This window comes from Vicugna pacos, chromosome 5 (genome assembly GCF_048564905.1).
Source record: "Vicugna pacos chromosome 5, VicPac4, whole genome shotgun sequence".
In the NCBI taxonomy this organism is placed as follows: Eukaryota; Metazoa; Chordata; class Mammalia; order Artiodactyla; family Camelidae; genus Vicugna; species Vicugna pacos.
In genome coordinates this window covers 22,268,136-22,293,339 of record NC_132991.1, presented here as the reverse complement: position 1 = coordinate 22,293,339, position 25,204 = coordinate 22,268,136, and the positions used below count along the sequence as shown (strand labels likewise).

The 25,204-nt window shown below is 36.6% G+C and overlaps 1 protein-coding gene across 3 annotated transcripts in view; it reads right to left on the bottom strand.

Annotated features, from left to right (window-relative positions):
* The window catches only part of ARHGAP15 (Rho GTPase activating protein 15), a 584,181-nt gene that overhangs the window by 545,582 nt on the left and 13,395 nt on the right, over positions 1-25,204 (bottom strand). For all 3 annotated transcript variants that reach the window (XM_072960912.1, XM_072960913.1, XM_072960914.1), the window contains exon 2: positions 10,957-11,135. In XM_072960912.1, coding sequence (XP_072817013.1) covers positions 10,957-11,121 — 165 coding nt within the window. In that variant the 5' untranslated portion in view covers positions 11,122-11,135. The remainder of the gene's footprint in view (positions 1-10,956; positions 11,136-25,204) is intronic.

The window sequence follows — 25,204 nt, the reverse complement described above, 5'->3', positions numbered from 1 at the left end:
TGCATATACAAGAAGAGATAGTAAAGGACTCTTATTTCACAGACCAACTTTAAACACTGTACAGTATTAGTGATAAAATGTAAGGTACATGATGCTAGTACCAGTATTGAGAGTGAGGAGGCGCTGGTGGTGACAATGAAGATACCTAGGAAGCAAACGGGCTGAGCCCGGGCTAGCTCAAGATAAGGATCCTACCTCTCTTGAATGGAAACTCCAAGAGGACTGAGAATCTTTTTGTTTTGTGTCCCCACCTTTCAAAGCTGTCTCTGACACACAGGAAGTGCCAATAAATATCTGCCAAATGAATGAAAGAATGAACTAATGAGTGAATGGATGAAAGTAGTTGACCTGCTCACCCACTTTCCATTTTGAGGACTGTTAAAGGGCCACAAACAGAGGCAGAGCTGAGATGATGACAACTCCTTGAGCATGTAATTATTAATGCAGGGACTCTAGGACACACCATTAGAGTAACATTTTCTAGGATTTGCGTTATAGAAGATAGAGGATGCCAGGGTAAAAATAGCAACCATAATATTCTCTTATATTTTGGGCTTTAATACTCAAAATGTGTTGTAGTTGAGAACCATAAAGATGTCAAATTAATAATCTGTGTGAAAGTCAAAGCTAATTAGTTAGTATTTTCAAGACAAGTAAGAAAATGTTTTCTTTCTTAACTTCCTGTCTTTTTCTTTTTCTTTTTCCTTTTTAACTATGATATTAAAAGCATGGAGGTTAAGGATAGCATATCCAGGAATGTAAACTTCATTCCTGTCTATTTGATCATGTGCTATTGGCATGAATATTGTCAATAATTCATGGTAAAAGAGGAAGTTGCCATGAAAGGTTACCCATTGTCAGGCTATGATCAATAAAGCAAGACCACAGTGGGTGATGTATTATCAAGCATCAGCCAGATTCACTTTCTCGTGGATTTTAAAAACAGTACTAGTCACACTCAGTTTGTCTAACCTGAGCTAAGCTTATTTGTTCATTATCCTTTCCCTGCTAATTATAGACTGTGCCTTGAATACATTTTATTTAAATACAGAATATCAGCTTTTACTGTTTTAATTCCTGCAACCTGGCAGCAGGCCTCTAGGATATACCCCCATGTTTTGATGTTGGTGTTTATATCTGAGCAAACAAAACTGTCACTTTGTTTTCCTGTCTTCCTATATTGGGTCACTTTGTGCTACATGATATGATCTAAGACAATTCAATGCAAGGAGACACATGTCCCTTCTCATTGGAAATACGAAGACTGCAGCTTCCTTTTACCCTGTGGGAAAGAAAGCAGGTCAGGTGTCCGAAAGTAGTGGAGGAAAGTTAGTGTCATCACTATCCCTCCTCCTCCACAGAAATAATACAAGATTATGAGGCAAGAACAGCCCTGGTTTCTTCACGAAGGATAAAAAATATAGTACCATGGTTGTTTGGGCTTATGATATCGTGGAAGGTCAGTCACATAAAAACAAGACTACCATTTCTGAACACTTTCAAGCACATTCTTAATCTAATACCTCAGAATCTCAGGGAAAAAAAAATCACTTACTGAAATTATCTCCTAAGGGATAAATAAAAATGAAATCTTAGTAGCCATTTGACTTTTTTTGTTTTATTTAGGAAGTTTAATCACCTGATTTATTTCCTTTTGGTTTTCAGAGCAAGACTTCTACAACATTTTGCTACTTAAAACACCAGAGTTTGGTTTTGTTTCATTTTATATTATGTTTCATTTCACCCACATTGCTGGTGTATAAAATAATTTGGACATAAATGAGTGAGAAGTCTGTGTCAGTCAGTGTAATTTTGTTATCAAAGGCATTTACATGTGGAAAAATGCACCATATCATGGTGATTACAGTGGCCACCAGAAACAACATGCTGGTGCTTCTTCAGGGAAAAAAAAAAGACAGAATGTAATAATAATAATAACAAGGAGGAGAAAGAGAAGAAAATACAGTAACTGAATTTCCTCTGGGTTTTTTCACCCTCCCCAAAGAGTATATCTTCACTTTTGGAGTACATGATTTATCTTCCACTTTAGCATATCCTTAAACTTGCTTGACATATGACAACCGTACATCCTGTTACAACTCAAATCCCATATCTCTTCCCTAATAAACTTATTGCCAGTGCATTCAAAGTGAATGGGAATCATAAAAATCCATCATCTCAAAGGAGAAGCTTATAAGAGTGCACGTAAAGAAGATGGTATCATTTTGGGAAGAGAGTGCCACATCGCTGTACATTTGCTAATTTCTTGCAACACACATTCATGTAAAAAAAATAATGCCTTTTTCTTACATGGTATTGTTTGGAGATGGTTCTGCTTATCAGTTTTTAATATGCTTTTTGAAAACTGACATGTACTTTACCCACATCTCTTTAGGAACACAGGGAATCAAAGGCTGGATAAAATACTTTCATGCTTCCCAACACAAACCTGAGAGGGTAATTAAACAGATGGTAACAATAAACCGAATCTGAACACATGAGGGACTAGAGTCCCTTATTAAAAGCCTTACACACTGAAGGAGGAGGAATAACAACTCTGGGGAAGTGGTTTAGCAGCCGACACTTTTATGTTTGCCTTGACCTCAGAAGCAGAAGCTAATCAACCATTTAGGGATGGGTTTCCTACCACCTGGGGGAGGGCACGCAAGAGGTCTTCTGCACACACTGAGGAGCAGGAATGCAAAGTAGATTGTGTGACTCTAAAGAAATGCAACTGTTCTTCAGGATTGCCTTCAAAGACATCAGTTTGAGACACCAACCCATCCCCACCCCTGCTAAACACACACACACACACACACACACCCCAAAACCTACGTTGGGGATCTTATGCCTGAAGCACAAGCTATTTTCTTCCATGTGAAGCCAGAACGTAGGTATTATAGATTTCTGTGATAACACTTTGAATATTTTCAACCTCATTTCTGGCAATAAAATGATCTCCTATTTATTCCATCCTTGAAACATACTGGAATTCTACTCATTTCTCAGATCTTAACATTGTCAGTTTGTCCTGAGTTAAACCTATGGAGAGAAAAGTATTGAAGCAGTCTTAGCATTTCAGCTTGTAAATATATGTAAGTGGCTATTTTTCTTAGAATATAAAAATAAGCTCAAATGTATAAAATATATATATCTTTCTCTGAAGTGAAAGATGTATATATGTATGTATGTGTATATATATATATATATTATTTACTATATACGTACATGTGTAAAATAGATGTGTGTGTGTGTGTGTGTGTGTGTGCATGTGCATACACTCACAGAAAGAATCCAAGAAGGGATATCCAAGAAGGGATTTTGTTACTGTAGAGGTTTGCAATGTTATTGTACCACCACACATGGAAAGATGCTCAAGTCAGTATTTGTTCTTCTAGTTCTCAACCTGCTTCACTTCTCCACTTCATTTGGCAAGTTCTGTGAGTGTCATTTACGAGAAACATTTCACATCAGTACAATGACGATTTCGCTTAACTAAGTGCTAGCAATCAAAGGACAATATTCAACATACTGTGTTTTAGATTAATCGAGGTTATAATGATGATCTATCAAAGGAAATTTCTGAAAACTGAGGCAAGTATTAAAATGGGAAGATGTACAAGGTATAGAAAAACGTAAATCAAATGGAAAACATTATTTATCAGCGTGTATTTTACCACTTTGTGTGTGTACATCACCATATAATACTGTCCAGTTTTAACTGTGGGGTTTTGATCCTTAATAGTATAACAACTTGCCAGGTTCTGATACAATTGTACCTGAAATGACACATATCACCTTAGGAATCTGCCATAAAATTCTCTTAATAGTAGTGACTATGGTTCCAAAGTTATTTTCAGGGTGAAGAGTATTATATGAATTAAATAAGAGAGGCTGCAAATGATTTAGTGGAAAAGCATAGTAGCTGCCACACAGAGTATTAGGTAACCTTTTTAATTAGAATGTACACTTTTAGATTACTGATTATGAACATCAGGGGACCCCAGATTTTGATTCATCAGTAATTCTCCTTTATGTCTACACTAAGATGTAAAAATGAGACCTCTGGCTCGATTTGGTTTTTCAGAGGCTTTTACACGCTGGAGCAAAAGCTGTTTCACCTGTAATCTCTAGTACTGCTCTGCCCCCTTGTGCTGCTACAGCGAACTCAACAGAGGAACAGTTCGCCTTTATCTTTGTATGTGAACTACAGAAAAACCCCACTGTCACTTCTCACTTTTCTGGCAAGTTCAAGGTCAGTGTCTAGCTATTTTCAGCTCATCTCTTCTTGATCCATGCAGAGAAATGACAAGGTAACGTGATTCGGGGTCAGCTGTATTACAGGAACCGTTACATAAACGGAGAAAGTGAAAATCAATCCTAGCTGACAGTGACTTGGGGATAATCAACGCTCACTGGATGCCTCTGTCAGCTCGCCTGCATCAAACACCGTGTGACTTCTGTCAGATCTTTTTAAGAAAACTATATTCTCACTTTCAGCAACCTAAATAAATATTTCTCTTGAGCTGAATTTTTTAGACTAATGTTAGCCTTACAGATTTGTAAACTATACCAATAATGCCTTGAAAAAATTCATAGGTTACACCCATCATCCTGCAATTTGTTACTGACCTGAGGTGGAAGGTATTGCTATAAAAATGCCCTTTTTTGAGTGATCTATGAGAGCGTTCCCACAGACTCTTGCATCTTCTGTGTTGAACACAGCACCTTTCCCCAGATCATCTTCAGCCCTAATTCCTCTCTTCTCCTTAAGAACACCCTAATCAGTCATTTCCTATTAGGAGATTAGGTTTTTTTCCCCTCCTTTTTAGATGTTCATTGTTGCTTTCCTTTTTATCTCTGTATTTTCTACCAGGACATCTTCCCTTAATCCAGAATTGGAAAAGCAGTTTTTAACAAGATGTTCCACGTTAGTGGCATTCCCACTGACAGCACCTGATATGTCAGCTTAGGGAAGGAGCTATTTTTATCCCGCCCACCTTGTGCTCCCTTGAAACTGTGAGACACGCAGCACTCCACTGAAGTACAATTTACCATAATATTAGTTGTCAGTAAATTCAAAGACGGAACTCCTAAAGCTATAAAATGGATTAGAAGCAATTTAAAAAAGAATTAACAAACTAGAGTAAGAGTATACTGTCAACAAACAAATGCTCCATCATAGGACTGTAATTTGGAATTTTAATTACCCCTCTGCTTCTGTAACAAAACAATGTCTGAACTGGCAGCGATTTGAATCTCTCACAGGTCATTGAGCATTCTAGTTAATTACTCTATGAATAGCCTGTTTTTCTCCCCTCTGGAAACACGTTTCTAATGGCAGTCAAGGTCTGACAAATGTGTCATCTACATAATTAGCTAGGAAGCAACACAAAACATTAAACATGCTTTGTGCCGACAACTATCAAAACATTTCATTTGTTGTCAATTATTCATTACTTTGTAGGTTCTGAAGGGGTTGTTATTATGGAAATAAGTCCAGATGCTAACAAGGTTAGAGTTTTGGATTCAAATTAGTAATCAGAGGACTAACTTTAAAACAAATGTATCTCATGTACATTCAGCGCCATGTTCAATCAGTAGGAGATTATAAACAAATTTAGCTATGCTCAAGTTAAAATGGAAAGGACACAACCGTGGACGTGAACTCAAGAGCCCCGGCTCATTCTTTGAAGTACAGGCTCCACAATGCCGATGGATGAAAACTTCCTGAACCTTTGGCAAGTCCAATTTGTGCTTGGTAAACAGAGTTAAAGATTTTCACAGCATGAGATGACATGGGATGGCAAGGACAAGGAAAGAAATCTCTAGTGATTCTTCCCCCACCCCCTAACCCAGGGCATTTTACACAAAAGCCAAAAATCTAGCTAATAACTGTTTTCTTCTGCTCTACAGCAGACTAATTACCTTAGGTAACCCTTGAATTTCATGATTCCTTTCTTTCTTGGGTTTTTTTTTTTCTATTTCTGAAATTGTGTTTCTTTTATTGTTTTAATACCATATATAAAACCAAGTATTGTCTTGAAAGCAGTACTCCTAATGTATATAGAAGATATAAAAAGATTTCTCAACAAAATTGACCTCTCAGTGGCAAAGAAAATTGCAGTGGAAGACACATTATTGCGTAGTCATATCTGAGGTTTGGATCTATGGAGAGTCTCACTTCACTGTCCTCCAGCTTTTCCTTATAAACCAAAATGGCTTACAAATGTCATCCACAATAGTTCAATAAAGATTAGGAACAAAACACTGTCCTTACACTGATGAGATAAGAAAGATTTAACTGCAGAAGGCGGTGTATAAGAGCAGTTCATGAGGCTTGTTCTCGAATGAGAAAAACAGAATTCAAATTATATTTGTGTGTGTCTAGAATTTAATTGAGTTGATCAGTTTATTTTCTACATAATGTTTGATCAGATGCCTGTAGTACAGAGCTAGATAAAAAAGAAAGAAAACAAATTCTATCAGGAGAAATCAAGAAGACCCATTATCTACAGGGTGTCCAAAATATGTCAAGAAATAATTCTACCCTGAGCACTGAGAATGCCCAGTTAATAAAAAAGATCAGCCACTCACTAACAGAAAATAATTGTCTGTATCTATATTTTTCAAAGCAAAAAGGCAGCCACATCTTACAGTAAATAGGACACATTAAAATAAGCTTTAATAATCTTTATGCAGAAAGAAACTAATCCATTTTCAGATCATATGATCCACAGCAATAAAAGGAAATCATCAAACTAAAAACAATTTTAGAAATGGCTGCAGACTCTCATTTAATTAACATGCAACAGATCATATATTTATGAGGAAGTCAAAATATTTAGGAAGCCTATAATCCTGTAAGCCTTAATGTGGTATAAAAACAACAAATAAATGCAAAGTGTTACTGTTATACATGCCTGCCTGATCAATGGTTTTCACATATTGATCTATAAATGGAGTTGACAGTCTGTGTTGGCTGCACATTTTCCAAGCAGCGCTATTTTTGCACAAAACCAATACGGGCAATTACCTTTGTTTGAGATGCCAAGTCTTATCAATTCAATGTGATTTAGTGTCATTTTAATTAAATATCAGGATCCACTTCAGGACAATTTATACAAACAAAGCCTCAAACCTAACTATAAGCTTGATCTGAAGTAAACATGGACAAGTCCTATAGTCTCATAATATTTCTCAAAATCTCTGCTAAACAGAAGGCTTATATTTTTAGTAGCAATTTTTATGTCTGCCTTTTTAGCTAGCCACAACTTTGGCAAGTATCCTATAATCACAGAAGTAAGAAACAAAAGAAAATTGTTTCCTCTTTTTCCTTATAATATATTAAAAAGAAAAATGAAAGAGCACTGTCTGGGAAGAGAAGCAAAAGGAGTCTTGTATGTTAATGTTTAGGAATGACATGACCCAAGTCTTTATCTGAACACTAATGAAAAAACATTTCCCTGTCCACAATAGCCAAGAATGGAGTGATGCACTTTTGTGGGGTTTACATGATGGAAATGGTGAATATTCATATATGTTGCTGTTTAAGACACCAGTATTAAATGCTGGAACTGCTCCTGCCTGCAAATCCTATGCCTGCAGTTTCCTGACTTGGGCTATTTAAACTCTTCATTAATATCTATTCTAAACTGTCTGGTAGACTGGGCATCCCTCTTATAAATAACATCAAAGCCACATTAAACCTTTTGTGTTAGCAATTTGCTGGATTGCATTTTAGCTTTTTTAGCCCTTAAAGAGGCACAGTTTACTTACCCCCATTAATGTTAACTAAGCCTTCTGCTTCTGTGTTTAGCACATTCGGGTAAATCACAGTTCACCTTTAAGAGGTCTCACTCCAGTGCCCAGGGTGAGACAACAAATCACTGAGACCAAAGAGCGTTCCCTCCCTACCAAATGAAGCTTTCCAGATCACTCTCACAGATGCGCAATTTTCTTTCTAACCATGTCATTCTATATCCAAACTTTCCACCTCTTCAATGTTTCTTAGGAAGCAAAATGGTCTCTTTCAATTTTGAAAAGGCATTGATCTTATTAACCACATAAAAATGATTATTTGGTGTTTAAAGAAAATGATGCATACTACCAATAAAATACTAATGGAGTATTGATACCTGTTTTACTGGAATGCTTCCCTGCAGCACTTAGGAAATCAAAACTTTTAATTCAACAAGTAAATTCACCTGTGCTTGCATAGCTTCTGGTCGAATAAATGTTTATGTTGGCATTTCAAAATACTCCTCGATTTAAGTTACCAAGAATATAGGCTCATTGTATATATAGAAGAATTTTATGTTGTGTTCTGAGTTCACATTCATATTAAACATATTTTTAATTAAGCAAAATTTTAAAAGAGGAACTTATGTATTAATGACAAAATTATATAATTAATGTGACCCTAGAATCTTTTTATTATTTCTTGTAATAAGTTAAATCATATTAGTGTAATATCAGATTCTTGTTATTATATACTCCAATAAAGTCTATATTAGATTTGCATAATTGATATGCCAGTGACAAATAGTATATATATATGCCATATATATTAAATAGGATGAATGATACATATATAGTCTCTAAGTACTCTTAATTTTTTTCTGTACACATTAAATGTATGTTTCTGTTACAGCAAACCATGCTACATGTGAACTTGTGAATGCATTTTTACTATACATCTCCTTCCACTTCTCCTAAGTTCAAAATCTCCCCCCTTGACCTCACCCCAACCTCCAACTTCTGAAAAATCAAGTTCTTAGTTTAGCTTGAGCAGATATCTTTAACAGGCTTGTTTGAATAAATATGCCAAAATACTTTACATTCTGTCAGTATCTAGTCAGAAAATTGTGCATGGAAAAAAGAGATGAAAAGAACTGAGACAGAAAGAAAATTAGTGCCATGGCAAGCTTTCAATACAGTATCTCTGAGCCAAGTTTTCTCGGTGAAATGACATATCCTCACTAAAATACCCCTTTTATATAATTATGCACTGAGCACGCATAACCAAAAGTAACTTTTATTTTTGTTCCTTATCGAGGAATACATATTGCCCAGGCTAACTAAGAATGCGGAAACAAAAGCTGGGATAATTATAGCTAATTTAACTTTGGAAAACTCTGATTCTCTAGCAGTCCAGCATATAACCCCCCAAACTAAAGTTATGTAACAAGGTAATATCAACAATGAGAAACTGCATGATAAAATCCTGCCCAAAAGTGAAAAATGCTAATTTTGTCTCATTTAGCAGCTGGATACAGAAATGCTCATTAGTTTTAAGAGGGTTAATCCTTTTAACTTTTGCATATTGATATGCCAATTATGCCTAATTGTACAAGAGGCATCAGTCAAGGTAATAGTGCATAAACACATGAAAGTTATTAAGTACATCCCAACATGTAATAAAGTAGGTGTTAATTGGTAGCTGAGTTCTGCGGGCTATTGAGGTGGATAATTCATTGAGAGATGGATCACTTGTAATTTCTCTCCATAATTCCTTTTGCAGTCTCATGCTGTGATGTTTTCATGCTTGTCAAAAACAACTGCGGCATAGTGCCTTTTGTTAAACACAGCCAATAAAATATGTTAGGCATCATTAAATATACTTAACTTTTAAACTTTTTCAAAGGTACAGTTCTTACTGATAATACATTATAGAGATTCCAATAATTTACTCTAACTACTATCTCAAGTTCATGGTTGAGGAACGTTTTAGCAGGTTTCAAAGCCAAGACAGGCTGGCCGTGCTGTGCCTCCCAGCAGACAATACTTTTAAATGAGAAAGTAAAGAAAGAAAAATGCATCCTTATCTAGGGATGTATTTCTCACTCCAAAAATATAATCACTGGCTTCCTCATGCTAAATCTGTCTATGATACCTGAGGAAAGAATGATTAAAGTCATATATTTCTTAGGCTCCTGAGATCATTGTGGGTTAATTCTGCACTTGAAATTCAAGTGAAAAACAGGGAATAAATGTAATCGGTAACATGCTACTCAGCAAGTTGATCTCATTTAATAACTCAGTTAGGGAGCTGAATATTTCATAGGCCCCTATGATATTAACAGAACACTCAATTAATAGCTCACATGTTTCTGCAGGGTGACTGGGACTCACAGCCTGTCCCCAGCTAACCTATTTCTTGCTCTTGCTCTCACTGTGAGAAACAAAATAGAGCCAGGGTCCAAAAGAGTGGCTAGCATTGCATAAATAATTTTGTAACATCCTATGGCCTCAGCTGCAAGTTACCACCATTATGGAAGAAAATTAACCAGAGGAGACTCATCGCAATCAGTGTGTTTAGTGGCTCAGGATGCGTGCAGGGGCAGGGACACAATTGGCAGTAGAGTTCATCTCTAACTATTTTATTTCAAATCTTCCTAATGACACATTATGGAGACAAAATGGCTTCCTCTCCAAACCTTAAACGGCCACAACATTTCAACTGTTTAAGCTCATTCCAAATCAAATTGTAATTTCTAATATCATATATCATTAGGAGATTTTAAGGATGAGCTTTTTACCTTTTTTTAAAGATTTTTTTTTTCTCAGTTTATTCTTAGCTAATTTTAGCCTCTGGCTTTTCAAAGTGATGTACTGTATTTGGAAGTACAAACACCACATGCTAGCATAACCTCATTATTTTTATGACACTGAAGCATGATAGTGGAGGCCCTTAAAATGAGTCAAAGGTGCTCTTCAGTCTAGCTCCAAATCTACTTTATCACTCTGGATTAAGCCCAGCTCTTCTCTCGCAACTGGGGATACTATTATGACTATAAGTAGGCAAGATAAAGTGCATTACAAAAACAGTATTCTCATGCACATTAGGAAAACAAATAAAACAAAGCTAATTAGCTTTCTTCTCTCTCCCCTTTTTTTTTTTTTTAACACAAAATTCCGTTCAGGGAACTTGGATATTTGAGGTATTTGACTTACGGGTTCAGTGATCTTCCCAACATCGGTGAGGATCATGGATTTACTTTGGCTCAGCCTGTCGTGGTGGCTGTTGGCATTTTTGATTCTCATTTGCACAGCTCCGGTGCCTTGGCGGGTGGGATTCAGTGTTTCCGCAGAGCTATCAGAATTTGTAGGTTTCTGCATATTACAGTGTTATCCTGATGAAATATAAAAGCATTATATTATTCTAAATATATACTTTTTCATGAAAAACTCCAGGTGGAGCACACATCCCTATTAATCATTAATGTACAAAGATGAAATAAAGTCTCCACCTCTGAGTGCTGAAGAAAAGGTAGTTACTTCATAGTGTTTTTATCAATTGGGACCTCTGTATTTGGACAGTATTGTATATAAGCCAGAGGATTTCAATTCATAGGCACACACTCAAATTCTGTGTAGTTCCTTAATTTGATTAAGGAATTCCTAATGGCAATGTGACACAGTTTTCCTTATGAAGAAATGATGTTGTCAACTAAGTATCTTCAGGGTATATGCTCTTTTCATTCACGACATCACTGATCTATTTACTTCATCCCACCCCATCTCCAGACACTACCACCAGCACCCTTTTTTGGTGAACAAGACCTATGTGAATAAGGTCAAATTTAAGTGAGTAAAACTGGCTTTAGAGCAAACCAAACTAGTCCCATTGACTACCAAATTACGTCGGCTTGGCCTCATTAGCATGGTACGGAGTCCCAGCCCTCAACTTCACTTACAGTGGCCAACAGGGAAAAATTAAAATTCCTTTGTCCATTGCCATCTGCCAACTGAACTAGATTCAGTAGCTTAGTTGGATATAATATTTATGAAGAATATGAAGAAAGAGAAAATCAATAAATCAACACTGTTTATTTATTTATTTACATTTATTTTAATGGAAGGCGTCCTATTTGGGCAGGAAAATTCAGTGTGGGTATATTTTAAAGGAGTGGCTGTGAGAAAATAATAATGTGTAAAAAGAAAACAAAGGAAATAAATTGGGTGGGTGGACCAGGAGGGCTTTTGGTTGCTTCCCAAATCCATAATCCTTTTCAGCTGCCCCTCCCCACAAGTTCCTCAAATGGAAACATTTACTTGGTTAAAATAAAACATTTGCAAAGCAAATACAGCTTCTAAGTCTCTAGAAACAGAACCTCTTCTAGCCTAAATGTTGTCTCCCTGTCTTAACTATGCAGCCATTTCACAGCTAGCGTGGGCATATGGGTACAATATTAGAAAAAGTTGTCACCAGTCAGTTATGGAAACCAACATAATCCAAAAGAAGGATTATATTTTAAGGAGCCAACTGTATTGGTAGCCCTACATTGGTTGGACAATGGGGCTAGCATCATGGTAATGTTCAAGCAGAGTGTACACTAAAATGATTAGAAAAGAATAATAGCATTTCAATGGGAGGAAAAGTGTTACCTCATAATTGATACCAGTAAGGCAACTGTGTGATAACTCAGAAAAGAAGTTAATATTTATTGAGTATTTACTATGTGCCAGGCAATGAGCTTGTTTGATCCTTACAAAACTCCTATGAGATAGACATTAAACTCATATTTTTAAAGAGGAGAAAAATGAGGATCAGAGTGACTAATAATTTTCTTAAGGACACTGAGCAGAAGGAAGTGGAGGACTGTTTTTTATCCCCACCCCCAAAAAAACCCCAGATGTCCATCAACAGGTGAATAGATAGACAAATTCTAGTTAACTACCCAATGAAATACTGCTCAATAATAAAAATGAATGGACTATTAAGGTGTGCAACCACATGGATGAATTGCAAATTTATTGTGCAGAGCAAAAAAAGCCAAGCCAAAAAAGTACTTATTGAGTACTTATTATTTCACTTATACAATATTTTTGAAAATGCAAACTAACATAAAGAGAAAAAGAATCAGTGCCTAAGGACAGGGTGAACTCTTGATAGAAGGAAACTTTGCAGAGTGATGGATATGTTTGTTATCTTGCTTGCAGTGATGGTTTAAAAGTAGTATACGTATATTAAAAATGATCAAATTGTACACTTTAAACACTTTCACTTTATTATACTTCAGTTATACTTCACAAAGTTGTTTATAGGAAAGTAGTATTAAAAATTCCTTAATGGATTTATTTTGTTCATATATTCATTTTCACGATCCTACATGAGTGCTATATTATAAAAACTTATTAAGAATAAAGAGATTTTTCAATAAGATTTGAAATAAAAATTTGAAGTAATAAAATATGAAAATCTTATCCTATTTCATAGAAAAATGACAGCTACATTAATGAGGAGGATTTTAAAATGTATAAAATCTGACCACTAATGTATGCATAAGGGATGTTACCTTTATATCTAACTAGAATAAGATATAGAGGGTTGTATGTATGTAACTGTTTTTTTAAAAATAAATGTAATCACATGCAGATGATATAAATAGCCATTTCTCGATGTATGCCAGTATAGGATGATACATTTTTGGTTTTATTCTGTGTATTATATAGTATTGAGGTCATCAGTTTTTCTTAGCCAAGTAGAAATTATTCCAAAATAACAAAGCAAATCTTTTACATTTATAAAGACGCTCCTACTAAAGGCATGAGTTTTTTTTTCAGAGTACATTTCAGTGAATGAAGGATGAGAATCTAGGCATTGTGACTGAAACGAAGGCCTTGGATTCATTATAATTAGACTGGTTGCATGAAAATCAGTTAACTTCTAGTGGCAACACTGTCACTAATAGTCACCTTTATGACTTTGTACAAGGTCATGGACTTCTGTTTCATCACTGGGAAAAACTGATAGGGTGCATGGGCAACCAGGAAGATTACTGTGATCTGTAGCGTCCTTTCACTTCTGATACTGTTGTGCTAAAAGTCCTGGAAACTCAAGAAGTATTACTACAGATACACAGAGCTCAGAAGTGTTGGGCAGATAAGCAACAATGTAAATGCTTTGTACGATCTGATGCCCAAGGGTTTTGGGTGAGAGTTGAGGGGAATCTATGATTAACATATACATCTCTTCTAAAAGAATCTGGATTCTCCTTGGAGTGCATTCCAGGTTTGATCTTCCATGTTATTCATTAGATTCAAAGTCTAAAGGTGGTGTGTTTGTAAGATTGGTGAGGGAAATCACTCAGATTTAAGCCACTATCTTCTGACCAAGAGCATGAAGCCACTGTATTTACATAGCTCCATCATGTGCCATTTATAGGACATGTTACTTCCCCAGAGTCTGCACAAATTTCAATGTCACATCAACACTGGCATTCTTGTACTGATTTCACAATCAACCCATAATTTGCCTAGTGATGGGTTACTGTCAAAAGGCTGGGTTACTTAAAAAGCTTCTTATCTGGCTTCCTCACCTTTTTTTCTTGGGGACAGTTTACAGAAAAAAAAAATCAAAATCTTCCTCCTTCAGATCATTCTTTTAAGTTGATCTCTTCCCCTGCCAGTATTGCTATTCCTCTATTCTCACTCTCTCTTTAGCCATCACTTCCTTTCCCATCTGACCACATCTTCACATTTTGTTGATACCCCACTGCATTCTATTTTTTTTCTTTTTATTCAGCTTCTTTTGTATTTAGTTCTACAAGTATAGTATCTACTCTGATACAATTCATAATTATTCTCATATTTGCAAATATTTGGTGGTTTCTAATTTTGCAGAGCACCATGTGGCTCTGAGAAGAATACAGAAAATGATACAGTCCTCTTCTTAAAGATTCCTACCCACTGAAAATCAAGTATCTATTCATCATTTATTGAGATTTTCCTGAGTGGCAGGCACTACATCAGAGGCTGGAGATACTCTTGTGGTGTTTTTGGTTTGTGTTTGTTTATTTCAACTAAATGCTTTACAGTGGTTTAGTGAGAGTGATAAAGAAATAAATCAATAATTAAATGAGACTAAAGTTGTGCCCAAGAGAGGGAGAGAAACAATGACATCAGACTCAGGTGTAACTGGGACATGTGGAGAGAGAAAGTCTACAAAAGATCAGCTGATTCTGGAGCTAAGTCAGGGCAGGTTGGGCATTTCAGGCAAAGGGCTCAGCAGAGCAGAGATATGCAAATAACTGTGAAATTATAAGGTAGATATTGAAATGTTTCTTGAGGAAAAACTATAGTACCAAGAAGCTCAAGGAAAAAAGAAATGTTGGCTTTCATGAAGAAACTGACATTTAGCCTTGGTGTAGGTGAGTCTCATCATCTTGCTAGCCTCTCATCAGGCTGAAGGACTGACTGAGAACCCCATCCCTTCTAACCCCACCAGTGCTGTAAGAGGTTGGTATTCTAGACACTCCAGGGGAGAGAATTTATGGAGAGGGCTTTCCTTAGCATAATACACAAATGTCTTGAATGGATGAATTGAGTGCAAGACACAGGGAGACAGGACCCACTCACCCCCACCCCCACCCCCAGCAGTAACTGAGGAAGGAGGGACGATGGAGGAGGAAGGAAATCTAATAGACTGAAATGACAGTTGCACTGGTGGCTGTGAAACTTGTAACTGCTGTACTTGTGGGTTCAGAGATGATTTATTTTTATTCATCCTGTTACAAACTCTCATACCAAGTAGATAGTCTGCTTTAGGCTATATTTTGCAAGTTGTATTTGGATCCCACTTACAGTTCTTTCTCTTTACCTTCCTTTAACTTTCCCATTTTCCCCTCACCTGCATCCTAATACTTTTTTTCCCTCTATGCACACTATGATCCTTTTCATATTTTGGCTGCCAAAGCCCCCCACTGCAGCTCCTCCTCAGGCCCCATCTCAACTACAGACTCAACATTTCTAAAATTCCATCATCCATTCTTCCTTACTTGCATCCATTTACTTACATCCATCTGCTCAGTGACTTAGATGTATATGGGAGAGGAATGATTAAACCAGTTAACACAAAGTTATAAATAATTAGTCAGACTTCCTATTAACTCTCAGGGAAGCATTTACCTGAATCTTATACTGGAAGCTCTCCTGGCTATGTGGGAAAGTATCTTTCAGTAGAAGAGCTCTGATTATTCTACTTTATGTATGATCTTAAGAAAATTTAGAGGCAGGTAGCATTTGTGGCCAGGGATATGATATAAGAATTGCATTCTTGTAAATGGTTCCTCCTAGACTTATGTGATGTGACAACCCTGTCATGGTGGTCTAATCTTTGAGTCCTTATGAAAGAAGGTTCTAGGAGAACAAACTCCATTATAAAGCTTGCCCAGCCTCGAGTCAAAAGAAACTCTCAAGCCCCAGGGTCCATCATGACTTGCTCCCAGTACTAGAGAGTGGATTTAATTCTGGGAACGTAAGTCTCAATTTCAGGACCTATTCAGAAAGGCAATGAAGAGCTCTAATTTGTGAGTCTTTCTGTGTTACTATTCCAAGATTACCCACAGGGTTTTGAAATCATATTCTGTTGTTCCACCTGTTGTTCCTCATTGACCCTCAAGTCCCTAGATTTGGTAGACTGTAAAATCAATAATATCTGTCTATACTTATGTCTATGCAACTTAGTAACATCATTTTGTTAATTTCATGTCACATTGACCTTAACTCTCATGTGATCTACATGCCTATTCAGTATTCCCCTTGTTCTTCATCTAGCATAACATCTACTCATCATCATTATCATGGTTATTAAATTCTACTAGAGGAAACACTGATGCCTCCTGTGTCTATATTCTTGCAGGAGGCATACAGGGGCATGGCGAATAACTAATGAAAATATCGAAGAATTAGTTCACCTTGCATGTGTCTAAAATATCCACTGATATTACAAACTTTCCAAATAAACATCCCTGAGTTAGAAATTGAATGTAAATCACTTAAGACTGGCTTCATAAATTCTCTGACTTCCTGGTTTTATATGTACCAAGAGAAGAGCAAGAATAGCTTGCAATATTGCACTAGTTCCACTTTCAATACTGTTTTAAAAACAGGAAACAGCGATGAGAATGCACTTCGTAAGAGCCACACAAACTTTGGCTCTGCTCAACAGACTTGGCTCAGTGGTATTCTGGGCCTGATTCTCCCACTCACACTGCAAATACCCAAATAGGAAGGAATGTGATATTTCATCTAATCATAAATTTCATAGCTGCTCTGTCAATTATTGCAGCACTCCGTTAACTACACTAAGGCTCAGCAGCTTGCCCTTTTGAGTTAGAAAGTATATTTTTGACATCTCTTTCCCATCAGCAACATTAAAGTAAAAGTATACTAAGAATCATTTGAGCTAGGAGAAACTGAACAGACACTTTGATATTATCTCCACTATTTCTCTGTAAAGAAGAGAAAATTGTAGTTCGAGGATACTGAGAGTTTTCCCCAAGGTGCTACAGTCTATTCAAAGTAGTCCCAAGACAGATCTCAAGTCCTGCATCTCCAAACATCCTTGCTTTAGTCATAGACCCCAAAGTCAAGTGGAAACTGTATATGAAAATATCAGGTAACAAGAATTCCAGGGGAAACTTGATGGAGATCAAGGAGATAAAATGACCATAGTACATTCGTATTAAGCATAGATCATGTAAGTCTTTCTATTTATAAATGCTCCTGTGCTTCCTGACAAAACACTGGAGACTTAATAAATGTGTGCAGAATATAGAATTGGAAAACAAATATGGAAACTAGTTAATGCCAGAGTACATAGACTAGCAAAGCATTACCAATTGTAAAATGTCTTTGACCAAGTTTCTTTCTTATTAAAAACAATGTGTAACTTACTCTGGCCAGTGATTCTAAGAGCCAGTGAATGATGGTTATTTCATGGTAAGTTAGAGGCTACAAAGAAACAAGGCTTTTCATACCTTCCAAGGGCAACATTAAAGTGTATTTGGAGAATCGTATGAATTTTTTAAAACATGAACAATACCAGATTTCCATTTCAGGTAAGTCTTTTGTTTCTTGCTTTTTAAAAAAGCCACATTTATGATCATCTTACAATTTATCAGGGTTATGTGTTATGACAACAGAGAAAGCCTCCCTTGGGTTTCAAATTTCCTCGGGTGCCTGATGCTCCTTCTCCAAATAGAAGGACTGTCTTGCCGGACATGCATTACCAGTAAAACCTTTGTGAGGAGCATTGTCTCAGAGGCAAGCATTTTGTGTGCCCCAGTGCATCCCCATTCCACAGGTGTTAGTCTGGGTTTTCACTGTGTGGCAATGAACTGTCTGGTCACCACAACCACCAAGAGCTACAGTCCTCTCTGCCTTAACACACAAGAATCCTTTGTGGCAATGTGACCCCATTCCTTTTCCAGAAACCATAGAAAGAATTGTTTCTCCAAGTCTGCTAAGAGCTTGTGGAAACCCCACAGATGAATATTGTTTCTCTGAGAAATTCATTTCTGTCCCCTGGAAAGATCTTCTGTTGATCTGTGGTAGAGCACAGTCTGTTCCCCTGTGGAAATGACTTGTGGCCGTGGTAGCTCCAGTAATGTGTGGCACAACCTCCATGCTACACTCTCCTGACAGGTCAGTAATTAACTTGCATTGCAACTGTTTGTCATCTCCACCAGAGCAGACATTTACCAAAATAACATTTTAATTTCAGTTTCCTTCCAGTTCACTTTCCTTTTCTTTTTTCCCTGTGGCTTCTACATCTCTATTAAGTCTAATTTCCCCAGACCACTTTCATAAGCGGAAAGAGTGCAATAAAACTCAGTTTCAAAAATGTCAAATATAATGAGAAAGGAAGATCACAGTAAGGGAATTTGACCATAGCCACCCAACTGGGTAACACTGTCTTTGACTGGGCATGTGTTTTATACATAGGATATGTGATAATAAGGCTTTGCATTTACTTAATTTATATCAAGGAATCTGGGTGATATACTGCATTTACTACCAAAGTCTGGCAGGTTAGCTCATGGATAAATTGTAATACAGTTACTGTCATTGCACATGGGTATCCTAAATGGTGAAAATGACAAGTGAAATATAAAACATGTTTTAAATAGATTAAGTCCTGAACAAATCTGTGTAGTAGGCAACCTTGGTATCCTGTTGTTAGCTTTCATTCTCTGGGGACCTTAGTCTGTTAGTTTCCATCCTGTTGGGAGCAAAGCAATTGATTTTATCATCCAAATATTTATTGAGCCTTTACTCTGAGAAATAGACTTGTTAGGCCCCACAGTTTCCACAAAAATTATTAAGAATCCTGGGGTAGAATTCGACATATGCATGCTTGCTTACCATGCTGTCTAATAAAAGTGCAATGGAGGCTGGGACAAGGTCAATTTCCAGATGAAGGTGACATTGAACTTGATGTTGTATGGTAAATAGGATCCAAAAGGCAGAGAAGGGATGTCAAGAACAGTGCAGGATGAGATCCCAAGATTTAAGGAAAAGCAAAGTGAACATCCACAACGAATCACAGAGTGGGGTGCCTAGATTAGAAAGTTAGGGAGAGATGGTTAATTTGAGCTGGATTAGGAGAGCCCTGTGGCTCTATTAAAGAATATGGATTTTGTGTTGTAGATCCTGGGAAACGCTGATGATTTTAAGGCATAATTCCTTTCCAAAAGACTTGGTGAAAAGAGACACAGAAGAATAGATCCCTAGCCACTGAGGCTACACAATGAACAGTAGCATTCTCATGGGATGCTTCTCAATTAACTTTAAATCAGAATAAATATCACATCATCTATTTGTAAACACTAATCTTATGATAAGAGCACCCAGTGATCTGGGGGAAAAATATCCCAGAACTTTAGGAACCTCACTTTGAACTTCCAGGTGCATGTTTAATGCTTTAGGTTACCAATCAAAAGAAGAGAAAGCTAAAGGCTTCACAAGAATGAGAAAATTAAACATTTAAGGAAGAGAGGTCCAAGGGTACAATTACACCTTATTAAGAACATAGAAAAATAAAGTTAAGATTCAGTGGAACTGCTTCTGAATTTCCTTCTAGTGATCAGGTAAGCAGTAAAAAATTGAAAAGCAAATATGAATAAAATGCCTGTTCTGTTGTAAGTATGTTTAGGCAGCATAAGAAATTTTATGACATGGCAATCTCCTTAGATACACAGGAGAACCAGAAGGGGCATAAGCAATGCTATCTTCTCTCTGTTTCCTCTGTCAGTTTTGACCTAATCTAGCAAGAAATGCTGAGCCATTTTCTGCCTCTTGCATACAAGTATCAATTAAGGGAAAACAGGGTGACTATCTTAGGGCACTGGATGATGAAATGTCACTTAAGGAGAAAACATCAGCTGTAGAACAAGTTGTTCAGCAGCCACAGTATTAAAAAACACTGGCAAAACAAGCAGTCTCAGACACTCCCTGGGACAGGGCTGATTCTCTGATCTTTTTTGGAACAGTATCAAGTGCACACAGTACATTTCAACCTGCAATTGCTTGTTTCCTGGAATTTTATGTTCTATAATATTTATTTCCTAAAAGATATGACTCAGTTGCAAAGCCCTTTTATCAAGCAGATTAAATCTAATCACACATTGATTGCAGTACACGAAGCTCCTTTTACTTCTATCTTGGCCTGCCCTTGTTAAAATATGGGGAAGCTGCATATTGCATAATTAGAGTTTGACAGTAACTAACAGGAGTCAGTAATTGACAGTAGTAAAATATGGCTGACATTTGTTTTATTTAGCAAATTTGTTATTGTAGCCGATTAGTCCTTTCCCTAATGCTCATGTCTTCTAACTCTGAATTGATTGAATTGGATTTTAGTGCCAAAGGGACATGTCTGAGAATGGGACACTAACACAGTTCATTGTTATGACAATGACAGCATCATTAAGATACAATACGTCAGGGTATCTTTTTAAATGCATTTAAAAATTTGTTTCTCACTTGCTCAATTACATATGAATAAAAGCATTTTAAATATTTTTTGTGTTTATGTGTGTGTATGTGTATGTCTGTGTTTGTGTATAAAGTTCGATGAATTGTCACAAACTGAAAACTCTTCTAACCATACCCAAACCAAGAAATTCAACATCATCAGTACTCCAGAAGCCCCCTGAAGCTCCCTTCCAGTCACTATTCAACCCACCCCACCAAGAATAATCATCATTCCGTCTTCTTAGTTTTGCCTAATTCTTTAACTTTATATAAATGGAAATCTAGAGTATATGCTTCTTGCTGGGCTTATTTCACTCAAACGTTCATTTGTGTGCCTGATTGCTATGCAATGTTCTTTTGAGTCATCTGTGTAGAACTTTGTTAATTCTTCTTTTAGGGTGTTTGTCCTTTTCTTACTGATTTGTAGGAGTTTTGTTTATATTCTGAATACAAGTCTATTTTTAATACATATTTTGCAATAATTATCTTTTTCCCACTTGTAGGTTGCTTTTTACTCTCTTAATGTAGACTTTTCATTAGTAGAAGTTCTTAGTTTTAATATATCCAATTTGTCATTTATCTTTTTATAATTAGTGCTTTTATGGTCCTCTTAAGAAATTCTTGCCTAATCCAAAGCCACAAAAACTATTCCTGTATTTTCTTCTAAAAAGATTTGTTGTTTCAACTTTTGTTTTTAGAACCCTGATTCTTCTGGAAATAATTTCTGTGTCTGGTGTGAGGTAGGGATAACATTCTATATGAATTATATAATACACACACAAACACACACACACACACACATATAATTTAGAAGGACCTGTCATCTCTCATAATCTATCACGGCAAGAAAGGACCAGAATCTGGCTCTCCATCTGAAGTAAACGGATGCTGGAGAGTTCTCCTACCCACAAATACTGACAATAGGTGCAGTTGTGTAGAATAATTACATAAATCTCTGTCACAGTCTTGGTAAATACTGGCAACTGGGAATCCAAGTTGAAGAGAAATATTTCTCTAGCAGGTGGGAAGAAACAACCATTCTGAGAGAAGCAATACTCAGTTCAGATTTGCAGATTGTTATCAATTAGGAGGTTTGTTACTGTCAGAGTTCTGAGCACTGAGTATTTGTTCAGAGATGGCTCAACTACCCACATTGTCAGTAGAGAGGCAGAACTTTAACCTTGGTAAGACAATGAGGCAATGAATGACCAGGTTTCCAATAGAGGAAGTTGTGGTCAGGGACAAAACAAATGCCTAATGAGGAAGGCAAGGTGTAACTTACTGAGGCACTGGGACGTGTAAATAAAGGGGGGAACATATCTGATTTGTGAATCACAAGTGCAGACTAAAAGCCATAATCACTTGTTATAATTTTTTATTGAACTCACAGAATTCCACTTCACTGGAATTAGTAAAAGACCACCTGCATTAAGCTAAGATTTATCCTGGGAGTTAGGGTCAGAAATAACTTCAGTTGAAAATGAAAAAATGGCTCTAGTAGAGAGGAAGAAGAAAGGTGCAGAGCAGCGATTCTCAAGGGTCAGTGTGAGGAGCTTCATAAACATGCTAATTTCACTGCACATTCCAAAGATAGTCCCATTCAGCAGGACTGAGGAGGAGCCTGAGAAACCTCAGGTTTGGCCATCACCCCTGGTGATTCAGATGCACACTGAACTTTGATGAGCCACAAGTCTAGAGAATTATACAAAGTTATTTTTTTATTTTATAGCCACATTGTCCTAAAATTGTTACTAATTACTATGGTGTTTTATTTTCAAAACCCATTGTTAACTAGGTTCATATTTATTCACATGGTTGCTCTAAGTTTTCTGGGAATAAATTTCCCTTTGGAATATGCTAGTGGTTGAGGGGCATTGTATGAATCCTAGTTAAGAACAGTGAGAAGTGAGTAGGTAGTATATAGATTGATACATAGATACATAAGTACATGAAAGTAATACTGTGAATATTCTATTTGAGATTAATTAAAATATGTTTGGCTATTCAGAACACATATTTAGTCCTAACTAATTGCTGCAAAATGAATTATTTCCCATAAATGAAAAGCCCAAAAGGATTGTATCACAAGCAATCTGGGTCTATTGGAGAACTTTCAGTAAGTGTTTTTTTTTTTTTAATGTGTATATCATGAACTTAATAAGCATGAGTAAAACAACATCAATTTGAATGCTTGGAAAACAGTTCTCTTGCCTGTTAAACATCAAAGGACGTTTGGTGTGAGGACAAAGCAAATACTGCAAAATATTGTTTTCACTCAATCTGAAATTTTGGAGCAGTGAGGCTTTCTTTCATGAAGCCAAGAATATCAAAATGGCAAAACATATTTACCAGTCCACATTATTTGAATTAAAAGTTGTTTACTGCATTTCTCAATCCTTGTCTTTCTTGGAAGTTCCTTCTGTAGGCTCCATTTATTGAATATCTTAAATTGTGTCCTTTCTAGGTTGGCTAACTAAAGGCTCTTTTGATGCTAGTGTCTTGAATAACTTCAGCTGCATTATTAGGAACCTCAATCTAGGAGCTGTTTAGGGGGTATTTCCCTATTTAAATAAGTTGTATTTTGCTTCTCTTTTCTCAAAGTAGAGTTCAGAGGCCTCTCCCCAGGAGGTAGGAGGTAGAGGAGATGGTTAGATGCATTATCTAACTAGGTTCCAGTGTATTGAATGTCACTATAATTTGAATAGTGTAGCCCAAATTCTTTCTTAATTTAGGCTTCTCACAAAGCAAAATGTAGGGTTTTGGCTTCAGTACAGTGAAGTCAAAAGGAATTCCTAAATATTTAGAGTTTTAAAATGTCTATCAGTATTATCTATTTAATTAAAAAAAACTATTGAACAGTAATTCTTTTTCTCTCTCTCCTCCCATATCACTTATATCCACTGTCATGACTACTTCTGCAACTTAGAGATAATGACCAATTAATAGATAGCACGTGATAAAATGGGTTCTACAACCACAGTTGGGCTACGTTTCCTCATCCTATGCACTGTGAATTTCACATGGGTATGTGTGTGCATGCCTGTGTGCACACATGTTTAAACTGTGGTTACTTTCATTATCCCACCCAAGGTATCTCCCCTACAACAATGCAGCCTTATAAGTACAGATGTTCTGGGCCATATCCCACATCACGTGATACTGAGAAAATCAGGGAAATGCAGGATTACTATTTTTGCTCTATATTTAGAAAAGTCAACCTTTCGGAGATATCTTTTAATGGAGATATCTAAAAAAATGCTTTCAGGAGGGCTGGCAGCAGAAGAATTTATTCTTCCAAGTAAAGAAAATGAACCTAGTAATGAAAGGTTGAGAAACAAAACAAGGACCTAAATGAAGAAGCTATACATAGATGGAGGTTTTTCATAGAACGATTGAATGTGCTAGTCAGTCTCTTAACATTTATTAGGATTTATTGTGTGTACAGAATTTGTTTGGAGAACTCTAGTTCTCTCTAATCATTACACCCAGCTCCTGCTTTCTTAGGAGCAGCTATAAATTCAAGAAGAGGTGGAAAACCGGCAGACTGCCAACCAAATTCAACCCACAGACATATGTTGTTGGGCCTGAACAATGTTTTGGAGTGTTTTGAGTCAGTTTCCAATTAAAACATGAAGATTTTTACTTTTTAAAAAAATGTGTATGTCTGTGTGTCTTCTCTTGAAAAATGATAAGATGTGAAAAATTGGTCAACGTATTCATGGTAACTGTCAGGCAGAGATGGGCAGCTTCCACATCTTTTAAAAAGGGCAAGTTCTCTCTGATTTAGACATTCTCTCCCTTCCTTCTTGATCTGCATAGATAACCTGACTCATCTGGGAGTATCTGTGACTGTGACCCCAGGTGTCAATCACCTCTAGGAGCACTGCTCCACGGATGTGTGGGTTGAACAGAGTTTCCGCTGCATATTAAATCAGTATCATTTCAATATATTTTTTAAAATTTTTAAATCCAAGCTAGTAGGATTTGAAGTGGAGAACAAAACCAAGAGACTGAATTTGTACCTGTTTTAGAAAGATTATTCATTGAAGATTAACATTGTTTCATTTATTAGTACAAGTTTTTTCAACATGATCCCAAATTACCAGAATAGGATATCATGCTATGCTCTGTGATATTGCTAAGCAAGTTCCCATTTTCCCCCTCTCTGCTCTGACCTCCTTTATCATTCCTACTATAGTTTGGCAGATAATCACATCCTGACTTCTTCTGATCTCTTTTCTATTTGAGTTGTGTATCCCTCCTGCCAAATTGACTGTGGGCTCCTTAAAATCAGACACTGTATTTTTTAGAGTTACTGCTCTGCATTGTATTAAGAATGTTACAGGCATTTTATGCCTGTCTGAAATCCCCTGCTTCTAATTCCCCCAGTACTGTGAGCACTTCCAACAAGTTTAGGTTTGCCACCGTGTTAGAATGCTTG